We start from the raw sequence: 23,486 nt of genomic DNA on the forward strand, positions 1-23,486 counted from the left end.
ATACAAACATCCATTCCCACCCTCATGCTCTCATAGGCAATTACTCCACACTCAACCAACGTGGAGACAGACATAAAGAGACGCTGTACACACAATCACACTCCCCAAGCGTACTCTAAGAACCGGGTCTAGGTACCCTTGCCCCTGGAGGGGGAAACTGCACCCAGACCCAGGTGGTGTTACCCTTTTCCCTGCAGTGGGGAGAAGCAGACTGCCCCGACTCCGCAGCAGCAGGGAGGCCCCACACCCCACACCCCAGTCGGACGGCCAACTCCTCCTCCTAGCCCCCCCGCTCCAGCAGGCCGCAGAGACCGGGGGTGTGAGAAGACTCCAAACCTCCCTCTACCCGCTCATATGTAGTGTTGATGTATATGTGTTCTAAGGTGCAATTAAAACCCAGGAGGGCATGGAGCTACCTGCCAGAGAGCAGCAGGTAAGCGCATAGCCCCTCCTGATAGCCCTCAATGTCTACGTGTATTTAAAATTGAGAGGTGGGCAACGACGCCAGGGGTGAGGTGTACACCCTGATGGTCTTCTGGATGACGTGTAGCGTGCCCACCCCCAAGATCCTATATGTATGTGTTATGAGAGTGTGAGTAATGTGAATGTCTAAGTTGTGGGATAAAATTGAGGCAGAGGCAGCCAGAAGGGGACAGAGGGGGGGATGCCTCCCCTGCTCCCTGGTGACACACCTTTACCCCAAGGCCCTGCATGTGTGGGTGATTGTGGTGGAGCGGGAAGAGGGAGGCAGCTGGAGATGGGGAGGGAAGAAAGGGAGGGGCAAGTGACCCCTCCCTGGGGCCAGCTCCCCCGCTGACCCCAGTAGGCACCCCCATGCTCTGCAACCCGCCAGGGAAAGGGGGCCCAGGCCCATCCGGACCAGGGCCCAGTGCAGCAGCGCCGCCCGGCCCCACAGAGCCCGGGACAGCCCACCCGACTCCACTACAGAGAAAACTGCACCCACCCCATCATCCACTCATCTTCCAGACTACACAAGACAATAGACGCCCAGGCTGAGATCTTCCTCCACCTCTCCTATATCTCCCCCTCCTGCAGAGAGAATTCCTGAGGAGAGGAAAGCTCCTGCAAGATGTGACAACCTCCCCCACCAGTTGAAGAGTCCCCCAGGTGGCTCGATGCACTGGCGGCGCCCTGCGCCAGGACTGGGCCCCCATATCTCTCTCACCGTTTGTGTGCGTCGCGTCACCTCCGGAGGAGGCTGCCGGTAACCGCGTCTTGCATGCTAGCTCTCCGTCCTTGGAGGGAGCCCAGGCTGCTGCATCAGGGCTCTCGGATTGGGAGGGTGTTGTTTCGCAAGGTGATGTCCACAGATGCTTCCCTAAGAGGGTGGGGAGCTCTGTGCGAGGGTGCATCAGTGAGAGGGATCTGGTCCGCAGCCCAGCGCCAGCTGCACATCAACCACTTAGAGCTGTTAGCAGTGTTCTTAGCTCTAAAACATTTCCGTCCAGTCCTGGAGGGCCAGCATGTCTTAGTCAGGATGGACAATTCAACAGTGGTGTCTTACATAAACAGGCAGGGAGGAATACGCTCTCTTCCCCTGTCTCGCTCTCTGCTGTTGTGGTGCAGTGTTCATTTTCTGTCTCTAAGAGCCACCCATGTCCCGGGCCACCTGAACCTGGGGCCGGACCTTCTCTCCAGGGGGGGTCCTCTGGTGAAAGAATGGAGGTTACACCCTTTAATAGTGGCTCAGATTTGGGATCTATTTGGCAAGGCGCAAATAGATCTTTTTGCTTCCAGGGTAAATACTCACTGCCCCCTGTTCTTCTCCATAATCGACTACGATGCACCCTTGGGCTTGGACGCGCTAGCGCACCAATGGCTGGACGTGCTCCTGTATGCATTTCCCCCAGTGGAAATGATATCTCCAGTTCTAGAGAGAGTGCGTCGGCATTCCCTCTCTCTGATTCTAGTGGCCCCTTGGTGGCCCACAAGGTCGTGGTATGCAGAGATAATCAGCCTGCTAGCAGCGAGTCCTTGGCAGCTTCCTCTCCGCAGGGATCTCCTCTCTCAGGCGGGAGGAGAAGTGTTTCATCCGCGCCCAGATCTGTGGCGCCTTCATGCTTACCTGCTGAGAGGTTAAACTTGATTGCTAAGGGTTTGCCACCTAGTGTGATAGAGACAATTCAGAGAGCTAGGGCCTCATCTACTAGAGGCTTGTACGCTTACAAATGGCGAGCCTTCGAGCAATGGTGCCAGGACCGCCACACTCTCCCATTTCAGTGCTCTATTGTGGATGTTTTGACATTCCTGCAGGAGCTGCTGGATAAGGGCCTTTCATTTTCGACAATTAAGGTTTATTTAGCAGCTATATCTGCTTGTCATATTGGCTTTGACGGGGTGACACCAGGTGCACATCCCCTCGCCATACGTTTTCTGAAAGGGGTTCGCCGGCTGAGGCCCGTGTTTAAGTCCAGTGTCCCTGCTTGGGACTTGTCTTTGGTGCTGGAGGCCCTTTGTAGCCCCCCATTTGAACCCATTGAGTCTGGTACCATTACTTCTTGCTTTGGCTTCGGCAAAGTGAGTCGGTGACCTTCATGCGCTGTCTGTGCATCCCTCCTGCACACAGTCCTCTCCTGATGGCCACAAGGTCGTATTGCGTCCAAATGCTGCCTATTTTCCCAAGATCATGCCTGCATCTTATAGCTCAATGGAGTTTGAGTTGCTGAGCTTTTGCTCCCCTCCTTTTGCGTCTGAGGAGCAGAGGAGGATGCATTCTCTTTGTCCAGTGCGTGTGCTATGCACCTACATTGAGCGCACTCAGAATGTGCGTTTATGTGACCAGCTGTTTGTCTGCTTCGCTAATCCAAAAAGAGGTAGAGCTCTGTCCAAACAGAGGCTGTCCCACTGGATTATAGAAGCTACAGTATCTCACTGGCATACGGCACCAGAGGTCTTGCTTTGTCCCACAGGGTGAGGGCTCATTCCACCAGGGAGATGGCAACCTCATGGGCTCTTTTTAAAGGGGTGCCTGTAGCTGATATTTGTGCGGCAGCTAGTTAGGCATCACCGCACACTTTTGTGCGGTTTTATCGGTTGGACGTTACAGCCCCTTCGGTGGCTCATGCTGTCCTTTCTGCTGGGTCTACCACTCACTAAGGATGTGGTGGTCCAATTCCAGTTCGGTGGCTGCTCTGCGGGGCGTGTATATATGTCCCATACTTATGTGTTGTACCGAGTGAATCGACTGAAAGGGAACGAATAGTTATGTCTATAACTTCTGTTCCCTGAAGGAGAGGAACGAGGTACAACACAAGGTGGCCCCACTGAGCAGTTTGGCTCGGTGAAGAGCGGCTATCGAACTGAGGGATGACTGTGATGACAGCGGCTATATGTGCAGGCGGGGCCGTGCGCGTGTCATCACACGTCATCTGCCTTAAAGGCGTGAATAAAGGTTTCTTCAGCCAGGACACGCGAGGGCGTGATATCCCATACTTATGTGTTGTACCTCGTTCCTCTCCTTCAGGGAACAGAAGTTATAGACATAACTATTCGTTAGTCTGTGACATTTAGAGGCTTCAGCATTTAATGCCCGCAATTTTTTTTCTCTTGCCTTCTCAGCCCCACCCTTTTCTTTCCTTTTTTTACTTGCAGCCGCATTTTACATAGTTTCTTTCCACCATCTTTGCCTCCTACTCCACATCTTCTTCTCCTTGCCTAGCGGCCACAGCCAATGCAGCTGGCATCCAACTTAGAGGTGCAGTGCTGCACCCTAGAGTACTGGAGGGTGAAAGAGATTAGTGGGGGGGGAACAGGTGTTGAAAGCATGCGTGGAGAGTGGTGGGCCGGCCCGCCCGCCTTCCTGGAGTACCGGCTGTTCTGTGATTCTCCAGAATCCACAGATGCCCAGTCCGCCCCTGCTCACTGCTGGGTTTGATACTTTTGTTAATGACATTTGAATTAAAAGGTTTCATGATTCAGTCAGTTTAAGAGGTCAGGTTCCTGATTGGCTCTTATCGTATCTAAAGAGTCGACATTTTTACATTTTAGTTATCTGTTTTAGATCTGCACAAATGTAAAATCAGTCACGGGTTCCTGGTCAGGGGTCAGGGGTCTGTCCCTGGACCATAGTCACACTTGGTACTGTCATAAGGAAGCATATCTTTAATTGCATCTTAAAGTCTTTAATCAGAAACATCAGCATTTTGCACTGTGACCGTGTAAAAGTCATCCATGGAAATAATTCCAAATATTCGAACCATGCTTGTCACATGTCACAGAAAGGAACAAGGAAATAACAAAGACATGTTTGAAGTCGCTAAGATAGCTACGACAAGTAGATCCTTTTTATCTGCATAACAGAGAGAGTGCAGTCCCACAGTACGTCGACCTCTGACCAGCGTACCTGTACAGGAAGTCTGGACTGGATCTCTGTTTCCAGAGTCCTAATGTCTGATCCTACGAGTACTACCCAGCAGCCAGTGCAGAGTTCAGATGGAGCAGACGTGTGTGAGGGGACTCGCTCGGCTCTCACTGCCCCACTGTCCGAGTGCCATCCCTGCTTTTCTCTGATAAAAGAAAGCCGGGCCTCCATCAGCCACATTCATTATGGCAGCTTGGTAATTAACCAACCGGTAACTAACCCGGTTCATTTTAGGGTTCTGGACAGTAGGTCACATGGGCCTGCAACCAGTAAGAGCTATTCACACTAAAACTGGTTAATGCTCAAATTCTTAACTTCACAAAGGGTTACAAAGGGAATGTCCACAATTTAGTCTTTTAGTTGCTGGAGTTTTTTAAAGTATTTTAAAGAAGAAAAGCAAAAGCAGAATCAAATTATATTCATAATCACATAATAATGATCAAATCACATCAATTATACTTATTTAATTAGTCTAAGAATTTATAAAGACAAAATAATAATCAAGAACAGTTGGCAAACATCATTCTTACATTATAGTGCAGCCGTGCTCCGAATCACATATGTGTAAAACCCTCGTTCAAAAATTCCACTGACTCTACTCCCAAATGATTTGTAAATCAACAGAACACAGAATAGGACATTAACACAGAGAACATATTGTCACGCCCCGCTCTGGAGGTACAGGAGCGCAACATAAGGGTTTAAAAAAGGTGCCCTGGTCCCCAAAGTCAGAAACAGCCGAGTCACAGATAAAGGTGAGGTTTATTGCTACACCAGTCGTACCAAAACTGAAAGCAGAAGCTCCAGGGTGAACCAAAATCAGCCAAAGTAACAAAGGAAACAAGCTTTTTCAAAGAAGTGCTACCTAAACTAGACAAGGACAAGCGCTACCCCAAACTCCCAAATTTAATAAACAAGAGAAAGCGTACAAGAGTAAATGGGCTTCAGTGCTGTTTACAAATAGACAAAGCTATTTACAGTACTATACACCAATCCTAGTTGTTGTCAGAACACACACCAGGATTAAATACTATGACTTGGGCAGCTGAGGACAGGTCTGCTGGAGACAGCGGCAGCCAATCAGAAAAAGGAGAGACTGCAGAGACTCTTAAAGGCACAGAGCACACATAAAAAATGTAGTCCAGACATACCAACACACACACTGATTCATGACCAAAATATGGCCATTGTAAATATTTTAAGGAAAATATTTTCCCATTTTTAATGTGATGACAGCAACACATCCTATAAGAAATCCTTAAGTCCAACTTTAGGAACACAATGAAGTGTTTCTTTTTGAGGACGCAGCTTTCAGGAGGTCTGTGCAGCAGTCTCTAAATGTCTGACAACTGAGGAGAGCACTTTCTGATATAACAGTCCTGGCTCTTCTTTGGTGCCATTTTTGTTTCATGATGTAGTAAGTGTGCCTTTCCAGAAGTGTAAACTGCCAAATCCACAGGCACTAATGCGACTCCATGCCATCAGTAATGCAGGCCGTTGAGCTGAGGCTGACAGCAGGCCAGATGGCCTTGCTCGTCTTTAGTTTGAAGGATGCAGTGTCTGTATTTTCCAGAAAGAATTTCACATTTTGTGCCAATATTAATCACAATGGCAGCTTTAGCATATGCTAACCAAAGGCCATATTCTTCTTTATTGTGCTGCAAAGAATAAAATGATCGGTTATTAGTTGCAGATGTTTCTGTATCCAAGTCTTGAAGCAGTACTTTGAAGCACTTGATATAGTTTATCATTCTGTCATTGCAACAGGACAGATGATTAGTGGAGCCTCATTTCGTCCTGATTTATTTGTACAGGGGCTGAAGAATGGATGGATGGTGTCAGAAAAACTATCTGTGAATGTAAACATTAGCACTTTGGCATCTACGTTGTAGAAGGACAACAGTCCCTTGTCATAGTCAACATAGATTCCGACCCGGGATGGTCTGATGTGAACCGTCAAGTTGGTCGATGGTTCTGTTCTGAAGGCAAACTCGGACTGATCCCGAAGGCTGAGAAACCAGAATCCATGGGCGGGGCTCACGGTGATTTTACCCTTACGGTTGATGGACCGACTGGCCACGCCCAGGTCCCAATCAGTCTTCCCCCCTACCTCCACCTGTAAGAGGACATTGTGGTAATGATGCCGCAAGTGATTTAGACATTGGACACCGAATTTGCAGTGCGCTTTGATCTTTAATGTGGATGTCATAGTTTTTCCAGTTATGATGGGAGATCCCCCATATGTTAAAAAAGGAAATAAAAAACACTAATTAAACAGTAATTTAGCAAAAAGAAACACATATTCACATAAAACCTTCTCACTAAACTCAAGATGTCATAAAGCTCCCCTTGCTCATGTCTCCATGTCCCCATCAGATGGACTGCTTTGTTTGTACATAGAGACTGAGAGTTTAAACTAAAAGAGCTTGTTTCCATATTGCCTACCTCCCAGTAATGGCGCCCTGAGTTGAAGCCCTGGTTGGCCAGCACACACACTACCCGGTCAAAGCGTTTCGGGTTGTCTGGTACCACCTGATGGCGATCTCCACAGTGAACCCTCTTCCCATCTGCTGAGACGGTGAGACGTGGGTGGGCTGTGGTGTGATCCAAAGTGATGTCAACTGACAGATACAGTGATAGAGCAATGGTTAGTTCCTCCATCCTGTAACACTGCTGACTTGACTTGAGTTTGGGTTAAAGATGAATGATATCCGGTACTTTAGAACACACAAGTTGGACAGAAAACTGTAAATGCCAAAATGTCTTTGAAATGGAGTTTCTAAAAACCTGCCAGTTTAGCGCGGGGCTCAAACAAAAGTAAATGCTAAAAGGATTTAAGTCCATACCTGCATATTCTTGAACCCTCCTAACCTCTGCAAAGAAAATGACATTTTCTTCAAGTCATTTATTTGAAGAAGACTATTAACATATAAAGAATTGTGTGCTGTCATTAAAACACTTACTCGGGTTGGGTCTAGATAAAGACTGGTGTGATGACGATTGCTGACCTACCAGTAAGGAGAGACACATTTTTGTAATGTTCAGTTAATATTTGATGTTTGTAAATGAAAACATGATCATTCAGAGTTTGAACTTAGAATTACAGTAAGGCTAGGATGGTCTTTTTTTGGCTACCAAAATGCCAAATTGAAGATGTTGCTATTGTACAGACGTTCCATTGAGTTGTAAAGGTTTAGAGACACTATATGCTCTTTAGAATTTTCAACATGACTTTACTGCCCAGGTTAACTTGAGGTGGGAATAAAGACTTACAGATTTCTGGCAGTATTCGCAGCTCTTTGTGAAACTGCTCCATCATCTGATTGACAGACCTGAGAATCACACCTGACGTCAGCTGAGATGACACAGAGACTCCGGACCAGTTCTTAGCCTGCCGAGGTGCAGACAGGGCAGGGAACGTCTGCAGGGGGATGGGAATGTCATAAAGACATATAGTCTATGTTACATATCATGTTAATCATACTATATGGTCAAAGTAGCCAAGTTCCAGTTAGTTAGGGCCAAATAACTAATTCCAATAATCACCTATTTCATTTTCATCTGCGGTTTAGGAAAAGGTCCACCCTGGCTGCACTCTCTACTGAACCTCTCTCATTCACTGTCCTTCAAACTCATCCATGTACTCCTTACATGTTCACCTGTCTCCCTCTCATTGAACTCTGTCCAGGTTCTACTGACCTTCAGTCTCTCTTCTCTCCAGAGCATGTCTGCTTGTTTTCAGACTCTTGTCCATGCACTCCCTCCCCTCACTGCAGATTACATCTGCAAACATCAGTAGTTTCTGCTGGAAAGGTAGTTGGCAGTGGTTCCTGGAGTTTGCATCAAAAACCTCCCAGTAAATGCTTTGGTTACTAGCAGATTGCTACTGACTACCTACTGGCTGAGCAGGAGTATAAGGTGTGGCACAAACCAGAAATGCCTACAAAGTAGAAGTCGTGCCTCAGCCACAGCCGATGTGTTTCAAAAGACACAACATTTAGTTTAAGCCTAATCTTCTCTTTTTCTTGTTTGTGCAGCGTTTTCACTGTTTCACTTCAGCTCAGTGAATCTGTCAATTCCAGTAAACTACAGTGCTACAATATGCTGCTGACCAAATGAAACTTTTTTTGCCAGCTGGTTGGGGAATGCTCTGGTCGACTGCTCCAAGGCTTGAGGAAGAAATTTCCCACTGACTAACAGCAACCTCTAGCAACTGAATGGGCAACGCTCATCAGCTTTATTCACTCGTTGCTGTTGCCACCACGAGCACCTCTACAACCCTCTCCTCCCTGGTCACGTGTCTGCACCCTAACAAACACTGGCTTTTAGTACTAACCGTGTAACCGTGGCTCTCAAAGTTCAAAATTCTCTGACAATCATTTGGTAGTTTTATGCAAACAATAACATAAAAGCATTAGGAGTAAAAAAAAGTGAGTGGAGAAGACATTTTCATGTCTCCCAGCAGCTAGTGCCTCTAGCATTAGGAGTAATCCTGATCCAGGGTTTCACATTTCTGCATCTCAATTCTCACCTCGTCAGTATATTCCTTAACTGGACTTATAGCTACTTTCTGGATCTGTTATTGGGAGTAACTAGTGGAGCACTGCAAATGTATTACGTCTGTATTATTTTATCTGGTGCCTCATTTCATTATTTATTCATACCTTGAGAAAGAATATGTAGTCCTCAGACAGAGCCAGCTGACTTAGTGTTGTGCTCCTCCGTTTAAGCTCAGCTATTTCTTCTTCCAGCTCTCTCAGCACACTCTGAGCTCTGTGCTCTGCCGCTCGAAGAGTCATCTCTATCACCTGGGTGCCACAGAAAGCGTGTGTTCATGAATATACCTACAAATGTCTCGTCTACTTTGAGTTAATTTAAACAGTGTGTGCAGTATGATTGTCTCTGTAGTTGGTCACCTCCAAGACTTCAGCTTGGCAGTGCTCCACGCTGGAGATCAGCTTGGAAAAAGCACAAACGACTCCATCCGTCTCTCTCTCTGCAGCATCCTGATTAAAGCACGAACCGACACCAGCAGAAAAGTAGAAAAGAAGAATTCAGAGACAGCCATAAATGCAAAATGTGACAAACTAAAGTGTGCTCACTTTTAGTGTCTATTCTGTCATTTTCTTTTCTGAGATATTTCATAAGACATGAACAGCTCGGCCACATGAACGCAAACTGTTTTAAAGGACAAGTGTCAGCTAAAGATCTCTGCTCTCTGATTGGCTCCTGGAACAATGTAGCATGCTATCTTAACAAAACAAACAAACAAAGTGCACGTGTTAGAGAATAAACACATACGATCCATACGCGAAGCTTCTTCCTGCAGTCGTGTTGACACTGTGGTGGACCACTAGAGGGCTCCACTCACACCCAGTGTTGAGGAAGTGTGTTCCTGTGTTTTGTGGCGCGAGATGTGCAGTTGATGTTGGAGAGGAATAAAAGAAGGAGTGAGAACTGAGAGCTCTGTGTCGTTAATGCTTACCTCCACATTGGTGACCCCTGACTCGAGCATGCAACGGGCCGCAGATAACGCAGACTCCGCTATGGATGCATCAGCGGCCGCCGGTCCTCCGCCTCCTGTTGCAGCTGCGTTCGCTGTGGCGCTGAAACTGCCGGACTTTTGGCTCCATGACCCCCCGTCATGGTTCGTACACGTGGAGGCTCAGTTCGCCCTTCGCGGCATCTCGGCTGACGATACGAAGTATCACCATGTGGTGGCCTCGCTCGACCCGCTGGCCACCCGTCGCGCGATGACGCTCCTCCGGGACCCACCCGCCCAAGGGAAATACGCCGCCCTTAAAGAGCTGCTTCTTCGGCGCTATGCCCTCTCCGATGCTGAACGAGCCGAACAGCTCCTCAACCTGTCAGGCCTGGGTGGCGGTACCGTGCTCGAGCTCATGGAGAACATGCTATCGTTGCTCGGGCCGGATGACGGGGGATTCCTCTTCGTCCACCTCTTCCTCCGCCAACTACCGGCCGCCGTGAGAACTGTCCTCGCAAACTCCCCGCTTGTGCCTGCGAAGGATTATCGCTCCCTGGCTGAAGAAGCGGATCGCATTCTCCTGGCTAGCCGCACTTTCGACGTTCACGCCCTGGCTACAGACTCGCCGGCGGCACCTTCCACGCCTCCGCCTGCCTCCCCCGGAGCATCCGCCCCCTTGCTGACGGCAGGGATTGCTACACGCCGGCACCGCAGAGAGACCATCTGTTTCTACCATCAGCGTTTTGGCGACAGAGCGCGTCGCTGCCTGCCACCTTGCGCTTTCACGGCCCAGGGAAACGGACCCGCCAGCGCGCCGTAGCAGCCGCGACCGCTGGCAATACAGAAAGGCTGCTCTGGTTGAGCATTATATTCCCACGGTCGGGCCCCCGGTGTTCACGCGCGCGCGCCGCCTCGACTCCGTGAAGCTGTCCGTCGCTCGGGAAGAGTTTGCAGCCATGGAGCGCCTTGGCATTGTACAGCGTTCGAACAGTGCATGGGCCTCCCTGCTTCACATGGTGCCCAAATCGGACGGTCGGTGGTGGCCATGCGGAGATTTCCGCCGTTTAAATAATGCCACGGAGAATGACCGTTACCCCATCCCCCACATTCAGGATTTTTCTGCCAATCTCGCCGGAACGTCGATTTTTTCTAAAATTGACTTGGTGCGGGGGTATCACCAAGTTCCCGTGCGCGCAGAAGACGTTCCTAAAACCGCTGTCATTACCCCCTTCGGCTTGTTCGAGTTTTTGCGCATGCCGTTTGGCCTGAAAGGTGCCGCCCAGACCTTTCAGCGGCTGATGGACTCCGTTTTGCGCGGGCTGCCGTTCGTTTTTGTTTATCTGGACGATATATTGGTGGCCAGCTGCTCAGCGAGCCAGCACGAGTCCCATCTGCGCGAGGTTTTCCAGCATTTGGCAGCGCACGGCCTGATCATCAACCCTTCCAAGTGCCAGTTTGGGCACCGCATTTCCGCTGAAGGTGTGGTTCCGTTGCCCGACAGAGTCCAGGCTGTTTCGGCTTTTCCGCGTCCCACGTCGGTTAAAGCGTTGCAGGAGTTCTTGGGGATGATAAAGTTTTACAACCGTTTTCTCCCCAGAGCTGCACACCTGCTACAGCCACTCTATGCTGCCTTAAAAGGTAAAACAGCCAAAGATCCTGTTGACTGGCTGCCGGAACGCGTCCAGGCGTTTTCCGCAGCCAAGTCTGCGCTGGCTGTCTCTGTTGACAGACTTAAGCCTGCACATGTTATGCAAGAGGATCAGGTGGTCCCGGCCCAGGCCCCTCGCCGCGGCCGCCCACCTGCCACCGGGCTGATGGATTCTGTTTTTTCCCCCAGGAGCGACCCACAATCAACAGAGTCCGAGTCGTCTGCAGCTTTTTCTGGTTCAGCCGTTCCGGCCGTTTGCTTAAGCCCCGGGTCCTGGACTAGTTCTGCTGGGTGTTTGGGGGGTGGGGGGGGGGGCGGGGGGGGGGGGGGGGGGGGCATGTGTGGTGGACCACTAGAGGGCTCCACTCACACCCAGTGTTGAGGAAGTGTGTTCCTGTGTTTTGTGGCGCGAGATGTGCAGTTGATGTTGGAGAGGAATAAAAGAAGGAGTGAGAACTGAGAGCTCTGTGTCGTTAATGCTTACCTCCACAACACCACATCACTCACCTTTATCTCTCGCAGGGAGCTGTGTACCTCCTCCACTTTCCTCTCTCTCTCACTGATGAGCTCCTTTAGCTCCGCCTCAGTAATACCTAACTGAGCCTGTATGAGACAGAAAACACACACTGTGTCTAATAACCAACGCATTAAACATGCTCTGCTGCAGTTGCATGTTTATATACAATTAGATGCACAGTTTGTTTGTCAAAGACAGTTTTTGTAACTTTGATTTAAAATCAACTGTGGGAGTGTCAACTGACAAACACTGAATACATGATTGAAGTGTAGATCTTCAGCTTTAATTCAAGGGGTTTGACAAAACGGTGGAACCAGGTATCTGTGTCACTGCTGACAGAAGTAGTATGAATTCTGATGAGTGAGGGCTGCACTCACTGCTCAGATTTACCCAAATGCTGCAGACATGATTGGGGGGAAACTCCCACTGGGTTTAAATCTGGGACTCTCCACCATTTGATCCTCGAACTGAAGAAGCTTCTCGGATGAGAGGTGAAACGTCTTCAAGCAACTTAAAGAAGTCCAGACGCTTTTCTTTCCAAGCTCCTTAAAGAAATGGAGTCTGTCACCCTAACTCAACTCTATAGAGCAGCTTATTGAATACAAAACTGAAGGCACAGAGACACACGAACAAGCAGCAACTGGAGATGGTTACAGTTTAGGGTTCGAAACATCAGGGAGCCGTTTTTCATTAAAATATTAAATACAAGTCTTATATTTAAATGTAGGTGTATTAATACATAATTCACATTTTAAAAATTAAAATGTTGAAAATAATCTAGTTCACCTTGAGCCTCTGAAAAAGTGAGACTGTGTAGAAATGCTTCTCGAGGGCGTAGATTTGGCAGGGACGGAAGGGACATGTCCCCACCAATATCCAGCGATTATTGAATTGTCCCCACCAATAATTTGATCTCTTCGAGTAAAGAAAATCAAACCCGATAGAAAGAAAAAAACGATCTTTCTAGCTCTCATTCACCCAGCGGTGCACAAAGAGTTAAATTACGTTCTCTACTGGAGTCCTACGTCATGTGACAAATATGGCCAATGTGATTGGCTGTGCCTTTCAGGGAACTCTCTGTTTAGTTTTAGCAGCGGCAAGCCTGCGCTGCGAGGAGGAGAGGAGGATGGCAGCGAAAAGGAAGAACCTGGATATAAGAAAGTATTTTTAAAGAAACCTGTAAGTCACTTAAAGCCAAGTTCACTCATAAAATGTGTCCGTCATAATAACGTTACAGGCTATGCTCGGCTTTGGCCCACATCAGTCTAAAATTGTATGTAACCATGAATAACGTGTTTTGGAAACTAACTGCACAACAGGCAGCACTGTTAGTTCTCTCAGTCTCAGAGCAGCATTTCTAATTTTGATTGAAACTGTCAGAGAAAACTGCAGCCTCGAGCAAGCCAGGATATTAGTTTACAGACGCTGTTAAAATTATATGTCTAACGGTAAAATGTTGGTGACACAATAATTTCATCCTAATAGTACTGACATATTCATAGGGTTGATTTTTGAGACAAAATATCATGAGGTAGTCATGATTTTGCAAATATTCCAACCAACACAAAGCTCAGAGAGTAATGGTGATACAAGATCACAGGTGAAACTGGATGATGACTTGATGGTTCATGACTGTATTTGAAGCACATGTGTGACTGCATGTATGTGGAATGTCTCACTGTTATTTATCAGGTGACAGAGGCAGCTCTGCCATGTTGTAGCTCAGACAGAGGTGAAGAGGCGAGGTCACAGGTGACTGACTGATGTTTTGGTGCTATAGATTAACTAGTATTTATTATCATGACAATTGTTAGGCTGCTGATGTAAATTGATTCATTAGTGTATATTTGACAAAGAATCTGAATTGACATGTCTCACTTTTTATATGGCACGAATCAATGTGTTATTTTATCAGGTGGCAATATGTCCTAGTGCAGTCAGAGGGGAAGAGCCAGGGCCAAAGGTGAGGCACATCAAGCACAGAATAATCATTTTAATCTGAGGATAAAACGCATGTACTGAGGCTGAAAGAAGCTTCAGTGCTCTCAGAAGACTAAAAAGATGGGTAAGGTTAACAATGACTCAAATGAGATTAAACAATGCTGCTGTATGTCCACCAGGAGAGACTGGACAGTATAGATGTAAAACCAATATGCCAGCAGTTTATCTCTGTTAACGAGAGGAGCAGGCATGTGTTTGGCTCCTTCACATAGTGGACATTGAGTTGTTGTGTGGGACACCAGTAGTTCATGTCTGTTGCTGTAACAGTAGTTCATGTTTAGAATAAAAATCCCAGCTCGCTGACTTGATCGGGGCAATAGAGCCTAAAATGTTGCATCATTTTGCTGAGAGATCTTGAGTAGTTTTATGGACAAAACCCACCAGGTCATTCAGTGTTCCCTTAGTGCTAATGTATAAGAGATGTTGGTGTACTATAACTGAAGTCATGTTGTTAAGTCCTTAAAGTCATATTCTTTTATTGTCATGACTGTATTTGAAGCTATTTTTATGTTTGTATGATACCTGATTTATATGGAATATGGCTGAAGTAAACTAAAGTCTAAAATACTTAGTCAGTCATTTGTTTATTAGTAATTTAACATTATATAATTCACATATAAAACTATGAATTGTGATTTTTAAATGGTTTAAAAGCATGTAGAATAGCATATGTAGGCAAGTATATTTCTCCTTTTTTATCAAGAAGCAAAGACAAAAAGGGGGAAAAATAGAAACAGGGCAGGGCTCGGTGGTTGAATCATCCGTCCCCACCAACGCCAAAACCAAATCTACGCCCTTGATGCTTTTAATTCCTGAACAGTGAGTGCAGTAGTTTTGCTAAAGCTGCTGAATTAAAGCTGAAAGCCTGCAGTCACATCTGGATTCATTTCAACCCACTGTGGTTCTGCACAGACACAAAACCAGAGACATAGTTCTAACAGACTGTGGATGATAGCACAGCTGTGTGGTCCAGACCAGAGTTTATCAGTGAGGATGTTCACAGCTCCACGTGATACTCTGACCTTTGGACATACCAGTGCAAACTGGAATTCATCGTTCCAGTTATTCTGTTGTGAAAATTAGATTCATGTCATGACAGCATATCAGGGGCCTGTGAGGAAAAAATCCTTCAACATTTTGAAAATGAAAGAAATACATATCAACATCACAATAACTGTGAAAATTCCCAAACCTACAACAAAGTTGCAGCATGATGGTTTAATCCTCTCAAAAAGAACTTTTGCTAAACCAGTCAGTGAGGCCCAGTTAGCTGTGAGCTAACCACGACACGTACAAACCTTCTTCAAGTGCCACTCTCGTTTGGCGGGGGTGATGTTGTGTCCTAGGTGATCTGACGTCTCTGCACACGTGCTGCACACGCACACGTTATCAGTGCGACAGAAGAATTCCAGACCTCTCAGGTGGATGGGGCACGGTGGCAGATCCGAGTCACTGGACATGTCAACATTTGAATAAAGACATAACATGTAAGTGACTGATTAACCTGTCGTTTGGTTTCCAGGACATTCAGTTGTTTACAGTTTGACACGTGTGTGGTTACATTTAGCTGTTAACACTAGATAAAAGGTTTCCTTACTCTGCTTTTCTTATTTCCTGTCATATGTACACTGATACTACAGGCAAACACTCCTCTAAACAATCTGTTTCACACAGTTTTTTCCCGTCCTACATGTACATGATGTCATACTGACGAGATATCTTAAGATCACAGAACTCTTTGTGAACACAGCACAACCACTCACCTCCTGTTCAAACCTCCTGTTTGCAATGGGCAGCCAGTCAAGAGACACTTGTTTTAGACAGTGGGTGACCTGAGCAACACCCAGTATAAAACAAAAGATGCTTTTAAGCTGTGAGTAATGCAAAAATACTCCAGTGGTCTAAAAATGTGAATAGGAGGCCAGAAACGTGCACCATACAAATGTTTCTGTTGGCCAACTGTTGTAAACATCAGTACTAAAACCTCGTCTCACTTGAGGACTAATACGATTAGTAATGGTTAAGAAGTCTCAGTACTCCTTCCAAGAGGACAACCATTACTAGAGTCTGCGTCTGTTGTTTTAAAAGTGAAGAAGCCTCGTGGATGACAGGCCGGATGTCTTCACAAACCTAAAGAAGCCCACTCGCCTTCTCTTCAATCATTTGAAACTGCTGAGTTGGTTTAATAACGTGTATATTTCAATAAGTGATGAAACATTTGAACCTTTTTCTTTTTTTCAAAGAAAAAGAGTGGAGGGGCTCAGGTCACTCTAACGTAAACGACGACTCTCGTGCTATTCATCGTAACAAAGGGAATCTCTGTGGCTCTGGACTGTTTATCAAACAGGCATAAACATAAAATGTGCTTAATACTGGAAAGTAGTTTTGTTGTAAAGTTCAACAATCAGATGATCCTCTATGAGCAGGAAGTCGGCGTGGTGAGGAAGGACTCCCTTAGAGCAGGGAGGGAGCAGGAGACTATCAGAAGCATTTTAGCTCAAACTACCAAACAGCCACGAGGTGCTGATCTCTGCATACAGCAGAGCACAGAGAGAGCAGCCAAACGACATATAACACTGTTATTAGTTTACAAACCCACAAGGAATGAAAAGTATTAGCAGGTTGTTTAGGCCTATATGTTTTTAAGACGTGTCTGTAGTTTAACTAATTGATTTGTGTGAGATACGTAAAACCTATGCGTATGTATTTGATTGTTTTTTTCTTTTTTCGATTTCTCGCTCCCTCATCAGGTTTGCTTGTCCACTGCTGTTGTGGCATCAAGCTAATGCGTCCACTTAGTAAATCTGGTCCTCTCTGTGGTAGCCTTATAGCATTTACAGTGGTATGCAAAAGTTTGGGCACCCTTGATCATTTTCATGATTTTCCTTCATAAATCATTGGTTGTTTGGATCAGCAATTTCATTTCCCAGTCCCTGCACTGGCCACACATCCCCACAGCATGATGGAAGCGCCACCACATTTTACTGTGGGCAGCAGTGCTGTGTTCAGTTTCTGCCATGCATATCGCCTCTTTTTATGTCCAAATAACTCAGTTTTAGTTTCATCAGTCCACAGCACCTTATTCCAGAATGAAGCTGGCTTGTCCAAATGTGCTTAAGCATACCTAAAGCGGCTCTGTTTGTGCTGTGGGCGGAGAAAAGGCTTCTTCTGCATCACTCTCACATACAGCATCTCCTTGTGTTAAGTGCGCTGAATAGTTGAACGATGCACAGTGACTCCATCTGCTGCAAGATGATGTTGTAGGTCTTTGGAGCTGGTCTGTGGGTCGACTCTGACTGTTCTCACCATCCTTCGCCTCTGCTTATCTAAGATTTTCCTTGACCTGTCTCTTCCGGCCTTAACCAGAACTGTGCCTGTGGTCTTCCATTTCCTCGCTATGTTCCTCACAGTGGAAACTGACAGCTGAAATCTCTGAGACAGCTTTCTGTATCCTTCCCCTAAACCATGATGTTGAACAATCTTTGTTTTCAGGTCATTTGAGAGTTGTTTTGAGGCTCCCATGTTGCCACTCTCGAGAGAAGATGCAAAGAGGAGAAAAACTTGCAACTAGCCACCTTAAATACCCTTCTCATGACTGGATTCACCTGTGTATGCAGGTCAAGGGTCAATGAGCTTACCAAACAATTTTTATGTTTCAATAATTAGTGCTAAAGCTATTCAAATCAATAAAACAACAAGGGTGACCAAATTTATGCACCTGCCTAATTTAGTTTAAGTAACTATTGCACACTTTTTGTAAATCCTATAAACTTCATTTCACTTCTCAAATATCATTGTGTTTGTCTGCTGTATGATATATTTAAATGAAATTGCTGATCCAAACAACCAATGATTTATGCAGAAAAATATGAGAATTATCAGGGGTGCCCAAACATTTACATGACTCTGTGTAGAGGATATGAAAATGTCCATCTTTGATGGCAGAAGCAAACCCCCCACATACCTCACCACTATAGGCATAGACCTAAAAAGGTATAAAGTCAAACTTGGAAAAAAGAAAAAAAAAAAGAAATAATTTATGCTTTGTTCTGGCACTACTCTCACAAACATCCCGCTGACACACTAATGACAAACCTTTCTCTGGATGATTGCTTGTTACTATTTGGTAACTTCATGAATGTCTCTTTACAAATGTGAAGTCATTTATTGAGTCCAACTTTACAGACTTATTGTGGCCCTCAGGTGACTGCTGCTGTGATTTGGAGATATATAAATAAAACTGAACAGATATCTATCAGTAGAGCAGCTCATCTACTAGCTACAGTGTTGGTGGTTTAATCCCTGGCTGCACCAGTCTGCGTGCCAAATATCCTCAGTGAAGACAGTAACCCCAAGCTGCTGACACATCCATCAGAGTGTGAATGTGTGACATGGGAACATGGGATACTACATGGGAAGCACTGAAGTGTAGAAAAAGGTGGCTGCATGAACGGGTGAATGAGGCATCTATAAAGCACTTGGAAAACATAAGATCCAGTCCATTTACTATTAATGTGGTTCAGTCAAATATATTGTAATGCAATATTTCAGTATATTTCAGTACCTGGGGTAAGGCGGTGGGGGGTCATGATGCTCCGTCCTGACAAAGGGAGCACCATCTCGACTCTGGCTTTGGGGGAGTGCAGCGTGAGGCAGCCCGGGGTCTGGCAGGCGCTGAAAACGTGACATCATTTCTGCAAAGATGTTCTCGGGCATCTCCCCCTGCCTCTGGAATCCGGATGACAGTGGTTGATTATGATGGGAAGGGGACCTGGAAGGCTCCATTCCTCCAAGTCTTTCAGCCACAGGAGAGCCGGCCATCTGCTTGAATTGTTCAGTTATTTCCTTCAGGGTCAGGTTGACATGGAGCTGTGGTCTCTTGAGGAAGGACTCTTTGCAGAGAGGGCACTGGTACAATTTTGCACTCCGTTTGTTTCCGTCCCAGTAGGAGGAAATGCAGGTTTGGCAGAAACTGTGACCACATGGTGTTGTGACCGGTTTGTTAAATACGTCCAGACAGATAGAGCAGGTGAACTGGTCTTCAGACAGGAAGGCAGCAGGTAGTGACATAGCCATTTAGTTTTAAGCTGCATATAGTGACAGACAGAAGATTAGAAAAATATTAAACCGTGTGGGTCAGCAAACTATCGAATAAATACCCCAGACATGAATTTCAAAAGCTTTACTGTTCAGATCTCATCTAATTAAGTTTTCATCAGAAAACTTGGATCATCCTGAAACCTGGATGAGCTGGACTGATAGGTTGGTTTCACTCGTCCAGCCTGGATACCTGCAGTCTGATACAGCCTAACAGCCCCAGTCTTAGCTCATATATTACTATCATTAAAATGATCTCATTATTACTGGTCTAAAGCTCCACTTCAGCAATATCCATCAAGAATCAAAAGTGACGGACAAACAGGTGCCGAGAGGATTCATGCCCCTTTTTGCTGGGTAACATATAACCTAAGTGTACTCTAAAACATTCACTGTTCGCCTAATCCATCAAATGATTCAGAAGCTCTTTGGAGCTGCTGGCAGCATGATACGTGAGACTCTCAGTGTGAGTGTGCACTTCCTTAACTTAAACACACTAAAGCTAAAACACACACTGAAAATATACAAAGGAGTAGTTGCGCAAGATCAAGAAATTCAGGCTCGGCTGGAATATTCTTGGCCAGGACGTCATCATTACCGAGTTAAACGAGGCAATGAGGAAAAAATCTTGCAAGTCATCCATGTCTCTTTAGTGTATGCTGTACTGAGATCAGCTGACTCTGATTGGCAGGAGGATATGTATTCATGTCGTATAAGCACATCGCTCCAACATTCAACAATAAACTGTTATTTCATGAATAAGAAAAGTGAAAGGAAGCCTGCTTATGTCACAGTGACCTCATGAGAGTGATCTTTCTGTTAGTTTCTTTATACCAGGCAGAAATGTGCTGTCGTGTTAAATTAGCAGAACGGAAGCTTCACAAATCCAAAAATCAGCTGCTTTTTGTACAGCACTGGAAAAAAATGATGGAACATAATATATGAGTGATTTAGGAAGGTAAAGAAGCAAAATAAAATAAAGAACAGACAGATTTACTGGCTCATGAATACGTGCAAGCAGCCGCAGTACAGGAAGCACCACCACCGCATTGCTGAGCCATTGCTCAGACATTTGGTAAACAATCTGAAGACAGTGATCATTACTGAAATATGGAAGACGTCACAGAGTTGTCGTGTATCTTAAAGCTTCCTCAGAGAGAAGATGATAACATTTTATGAAAAGTAATGTGTAAAATCATAACTGTGTGTAACACTTTATACCAATGCTTTATATTAACACTGGTGAACCTATGATGGAGGTGAAGAGGAAGTTTTGTGTTATTCTTTCAGTCACAACCTCAGTGCTAAGAAAAAGTATAAGTCACAGTTAAATGTATGAGATTAATACTCACTTTTTTTATTAGACAAAGATTAACTGAATTCAAAACGTGGTTTTTAAATAGTGATTTAGCCACGCTCACCCAGCCCTATGTGAAAAAGTGGCCATCATGAGAGAAAATCACTGTTGACCAATAAGAACACAAAGACCACATGGTAAAATGACCATTTTGACGATCCCAGAGACTTTGGGGGAAATTCTGGTATAAAACAAAAAAGCTAATAGCAAGAGTCAAACAGGGTGGTGGAGCTGTTTTACTGTAACTAATGGAACAAATATTTACTGTATGTATTTGAAACTGATCAACAGCCAGTGTGACCGACAATCACGCAGCCCATCACTGGTTGTGCTTCTGTTAATGTTTTTGGTTTATAAATCCAGCTTTGGTAAGAATATCATGACGGCGCACACATGTCAACAGCACACTGTATAATTACTGACCACACTGGTGTCAAAGGCTTGTATAAAGTTTCATGTGACATAGCGACCCACACCCACGGCTGCCTTTCTCTGCTGATTTCTGTCACGTCATCATGAAACAGATTTGGAGTATCAGACAGTACACGCATACAGTACAGCTCGATAACACCTGCCTGCACAACCATTTCCTGAAGTTACATAGTGAGATCATTTAGCTTTGATATTAAAGCTGTAAAGCTGCAGTATAAACAGGTAGCGTGTGTTATCTGCCATGTATGACTTTTATATGCTCAGATAATTTTGTGGTCTGTTGAGCAAAGACGTGATTTATGAGTTCTCCACCAACAGCCATGTTTTTACACTTTCACACACTGCTCGTAATCACCTATCGAAAGGTCGAACACATGAGTGTAACCGTGCTCTCTGTGGACCGTCCTCGGGATGATAACATGAAATATCAGTACTTCTGTTACATATAGGCACATACAAAGCTTCCTTTGACATAGTACACAGACAGATGAACATGCTGCTGGGTGCACTAATCCTATTCAGACACTAACTAACAACAGGAACAGAGTCCACACTTCATATGTTAGTTAACATGTCTTACCTGCAGTTTCAGCAGAGAGGTTATATTTGAGTGTTTGTACGAGATGTTCCCTGTAGCTCGTTCCTCTCCTTCTCTTGCTCCTGTCAGTCTGGATTTCACTTTTCACGTTCGTGTCATTTTTCCTTACTTCATTGTTTTGTTGATCCCTCCTCTTAACCCCCCCCACCCCACCCACGGCATTTATCCAAACAGACCTGCTCGACAGGTGCAGCTGTAGAGGTATGCTGTTTTAAATAAACTCTGTCTCACAGCTCTTTAGCAAACACAGCTCTAATTAGATAATGCACATGCTTTTTTTTTTCAAGAAACATACAGGACACTTGATAAAATGCCCACATCAGAGTTTTGTACACTGTAATGATGCGTGTTTGTTCTGGGAGTTGAAACAATAAAGAGATAAAGTGTGTTTGAGATGCTTCATTACATGCACACGGGTGCATGTAATGGGGGGGGAAGGCGAACTCCGGGCCTCAAGGACCAGCATCCTGCAGGTTTTAGATGTGTCCTTGATCCAACACAGCTGATGTAAACGGCTTCAAGTTTTACACAGGCCTGGTAATGAAATAATCATGTGATTCAGGTGTGTTGACCCAGGGTGAGATCTAAAATCTGCAGGAAACCCAGCCCTCGAGGCCTGGAGTTCCCCACCCCGGTACACACAGATATATTCTATTAATTTAGCATTTTTACCTAACATGTGTCATCATGTTTTCTGCTGATATAGGCCCATTAAAGGTGTTAGGTGTTGTGCTTTTTAAGCCCTGACTCTTCATAATCTACCACCTTGGAAACAGCATGTGCAGGTATTTTGCATAGTCAGGCTTCGGCTCAGAGCATTTTAGAAAAATGTGTTGATAACATATATTATAATTTAACAGATTTAAATATCAAAATAAATTCTTTCTAATTAGGGGAAATAATGCAGTCAGCATCTTTTATTATCTAAACAAAGAGGTAAAGTATAGTCATATCTATTTAAATGCACAGAAAGAAATAGAAATTCCTATAAATCATACAAATGTTATTCCATGTTATGCAATCTATTGTATCCAATGTTAATAATCTGTGAGATAGATATACATACAACTACATGAAGATTAATCTTAGGTTATATAAATACAGCTTTATCCGGTCTATAAGTGATGACATATGAACCCTGCTTCCAGGTCCAAACTGCTCTGAGTTTATTAAGGCTGTTGTGTTTTTAACATGTTTTAATGTTTTCTATCTCGTTCTGTTTAATCTAAACAAGCCCCTAAAAACAGTCAGTGATCACTGTCAGCCTCTCTCAGTTTTTATTACCACTGTTCATTTTAAACCCTTCCGCTGTAACTCCAGCCCAGCCCATGCAGCAGTATATGAATGACTAACCTGTATTGTGGCTGGATTATCTCAGTTGTTCTGCTGACTGAAGTTTGGTCTGTTTACAGCATCCTGCCATGCGATTGCATTTGTCTCTAACCATCGGGAACCCTCACGTTAACTTTTATCGAGTGGAAAAAAGTTAGTGTTCATCCTCCAGCTTCACTGTGTTTATGCTAACATAGCTGTGTAGCTAGCGATCACGTAGCACATCATTATATACCAGCTAGCCCAACTTCAGTAACCCTACAAACGTCACTGCTGTTTAGTTTTCTGTCTTCATTTATGTTGGAAGTGATAGCAGAGCTGTACGTTTGAATTTTTCAGAAATCTCTCAGTCAGAACATGCTATATCATGTTTAGGTGGAAGCTAGCGAGCTAACTTCCTGTTAACTTCTAACTTCATTAAATTTTAATAAATTCTGTTTTCATGGATGCCCGGATGTTAAACTTAATTGTTACACCTGGTAAAGCAGCAACGATGATCATTTTATTAAAGGTGAAAGAATTTAGACAGTTTGTAACTCTCAGTGATGCCGCAGTGTTCGTTTGACTTTGGGACCTGAAGCGGAGTTTGGACCCTGAAACACTTAAAGACTGGATTACCTTCTATGGCAGCCATCTAG

General features: G+C 45.1%; 1 protein-coding gene and 1 pseudogene across 1 annotated transcript; one reads left to right on the top strand and one right to left on the bottom strand.

Moving 5' to 3' along the window:
* The first annotated feature begins 1,836 nt into the window (after positions 1 to 1,836).
* On the top strand, positions 1,837 to 3,117 carry LOC134628804 (uncharacterized; annotated as a pseudogene).
* A 2,908-nt stretch (positions 3,118 to 6,025) lies between these two features.
* Positions 6,026 to 19,108, bottom strand: LOC134628805 (zinc-binding protein A33-like). The gene is made up of 10 exons (XM_063475566.1): positions 18,597 to 19,108; positions 15,331 to 15,484; positions 12,022 to 12,117; positions 9,298 to 9,387; positions 9,046 to 9,189; positions 7,655 to 7,802; positions 7,345 to 7,389; positions 7,228 to 7,254; positions 6,827 to 7,002; positions 6,026 to 6,497 (listed from the first exon to the last, which is right to left on the bottom strand). Exons 1-10 carry the CDS (start codon positions 19,106 to 19,108, stop codon positions 6,129 to 6,131), a joined length of 1,761 nt encoding a protein of 586 aa, XP_063331636.1. The 3' UTR covers positions 6,026 to 6,128.
* Positions 19,109 to 23,486: the final 4,378 nt, after the last annotated feature.

This window comes from Pelmatolapia mariae, linkage group LG6 (assembly GCF_036321145.2).
Source record: "Pelmatolapia mariae isolate MD_Pm_ZW linkage group LG6, Pm_UMD_F_2, whole genome shotgun sequence".
NCBI lineage: Eukaryota > Metazoa > Chordata > Actinopteri > Cichliformes > Cichlidae > Pelmatolapia > Pelmatolapia mariae.

Excerpts from the sequence above, each read along its gene's own strand:
- LOC134628805 (XM_063475566.1), bottom strand. The coding sequence starts at position 19,108 with ATGGCTATGTCACTACCTGCTGCCTTCCTGTCTGAAGACCAGTTCACC. Across the intron at positions 7,803-9,045 it reads ACTACATATTCTTTCTCAAG|ACGTTCCCTGCCCTGTCTGC; the intron begins GTATGAATAAAT and ends ATCCCCCTGCAG. Across the intron at positions 6,498-6,826 it reads CAGGGCGCCATTACTGGGAG|GTGGAGGTAGGGGGGAAGAC; the intron begins GTAGGCAATATG and ends GTCCTCTTACAG.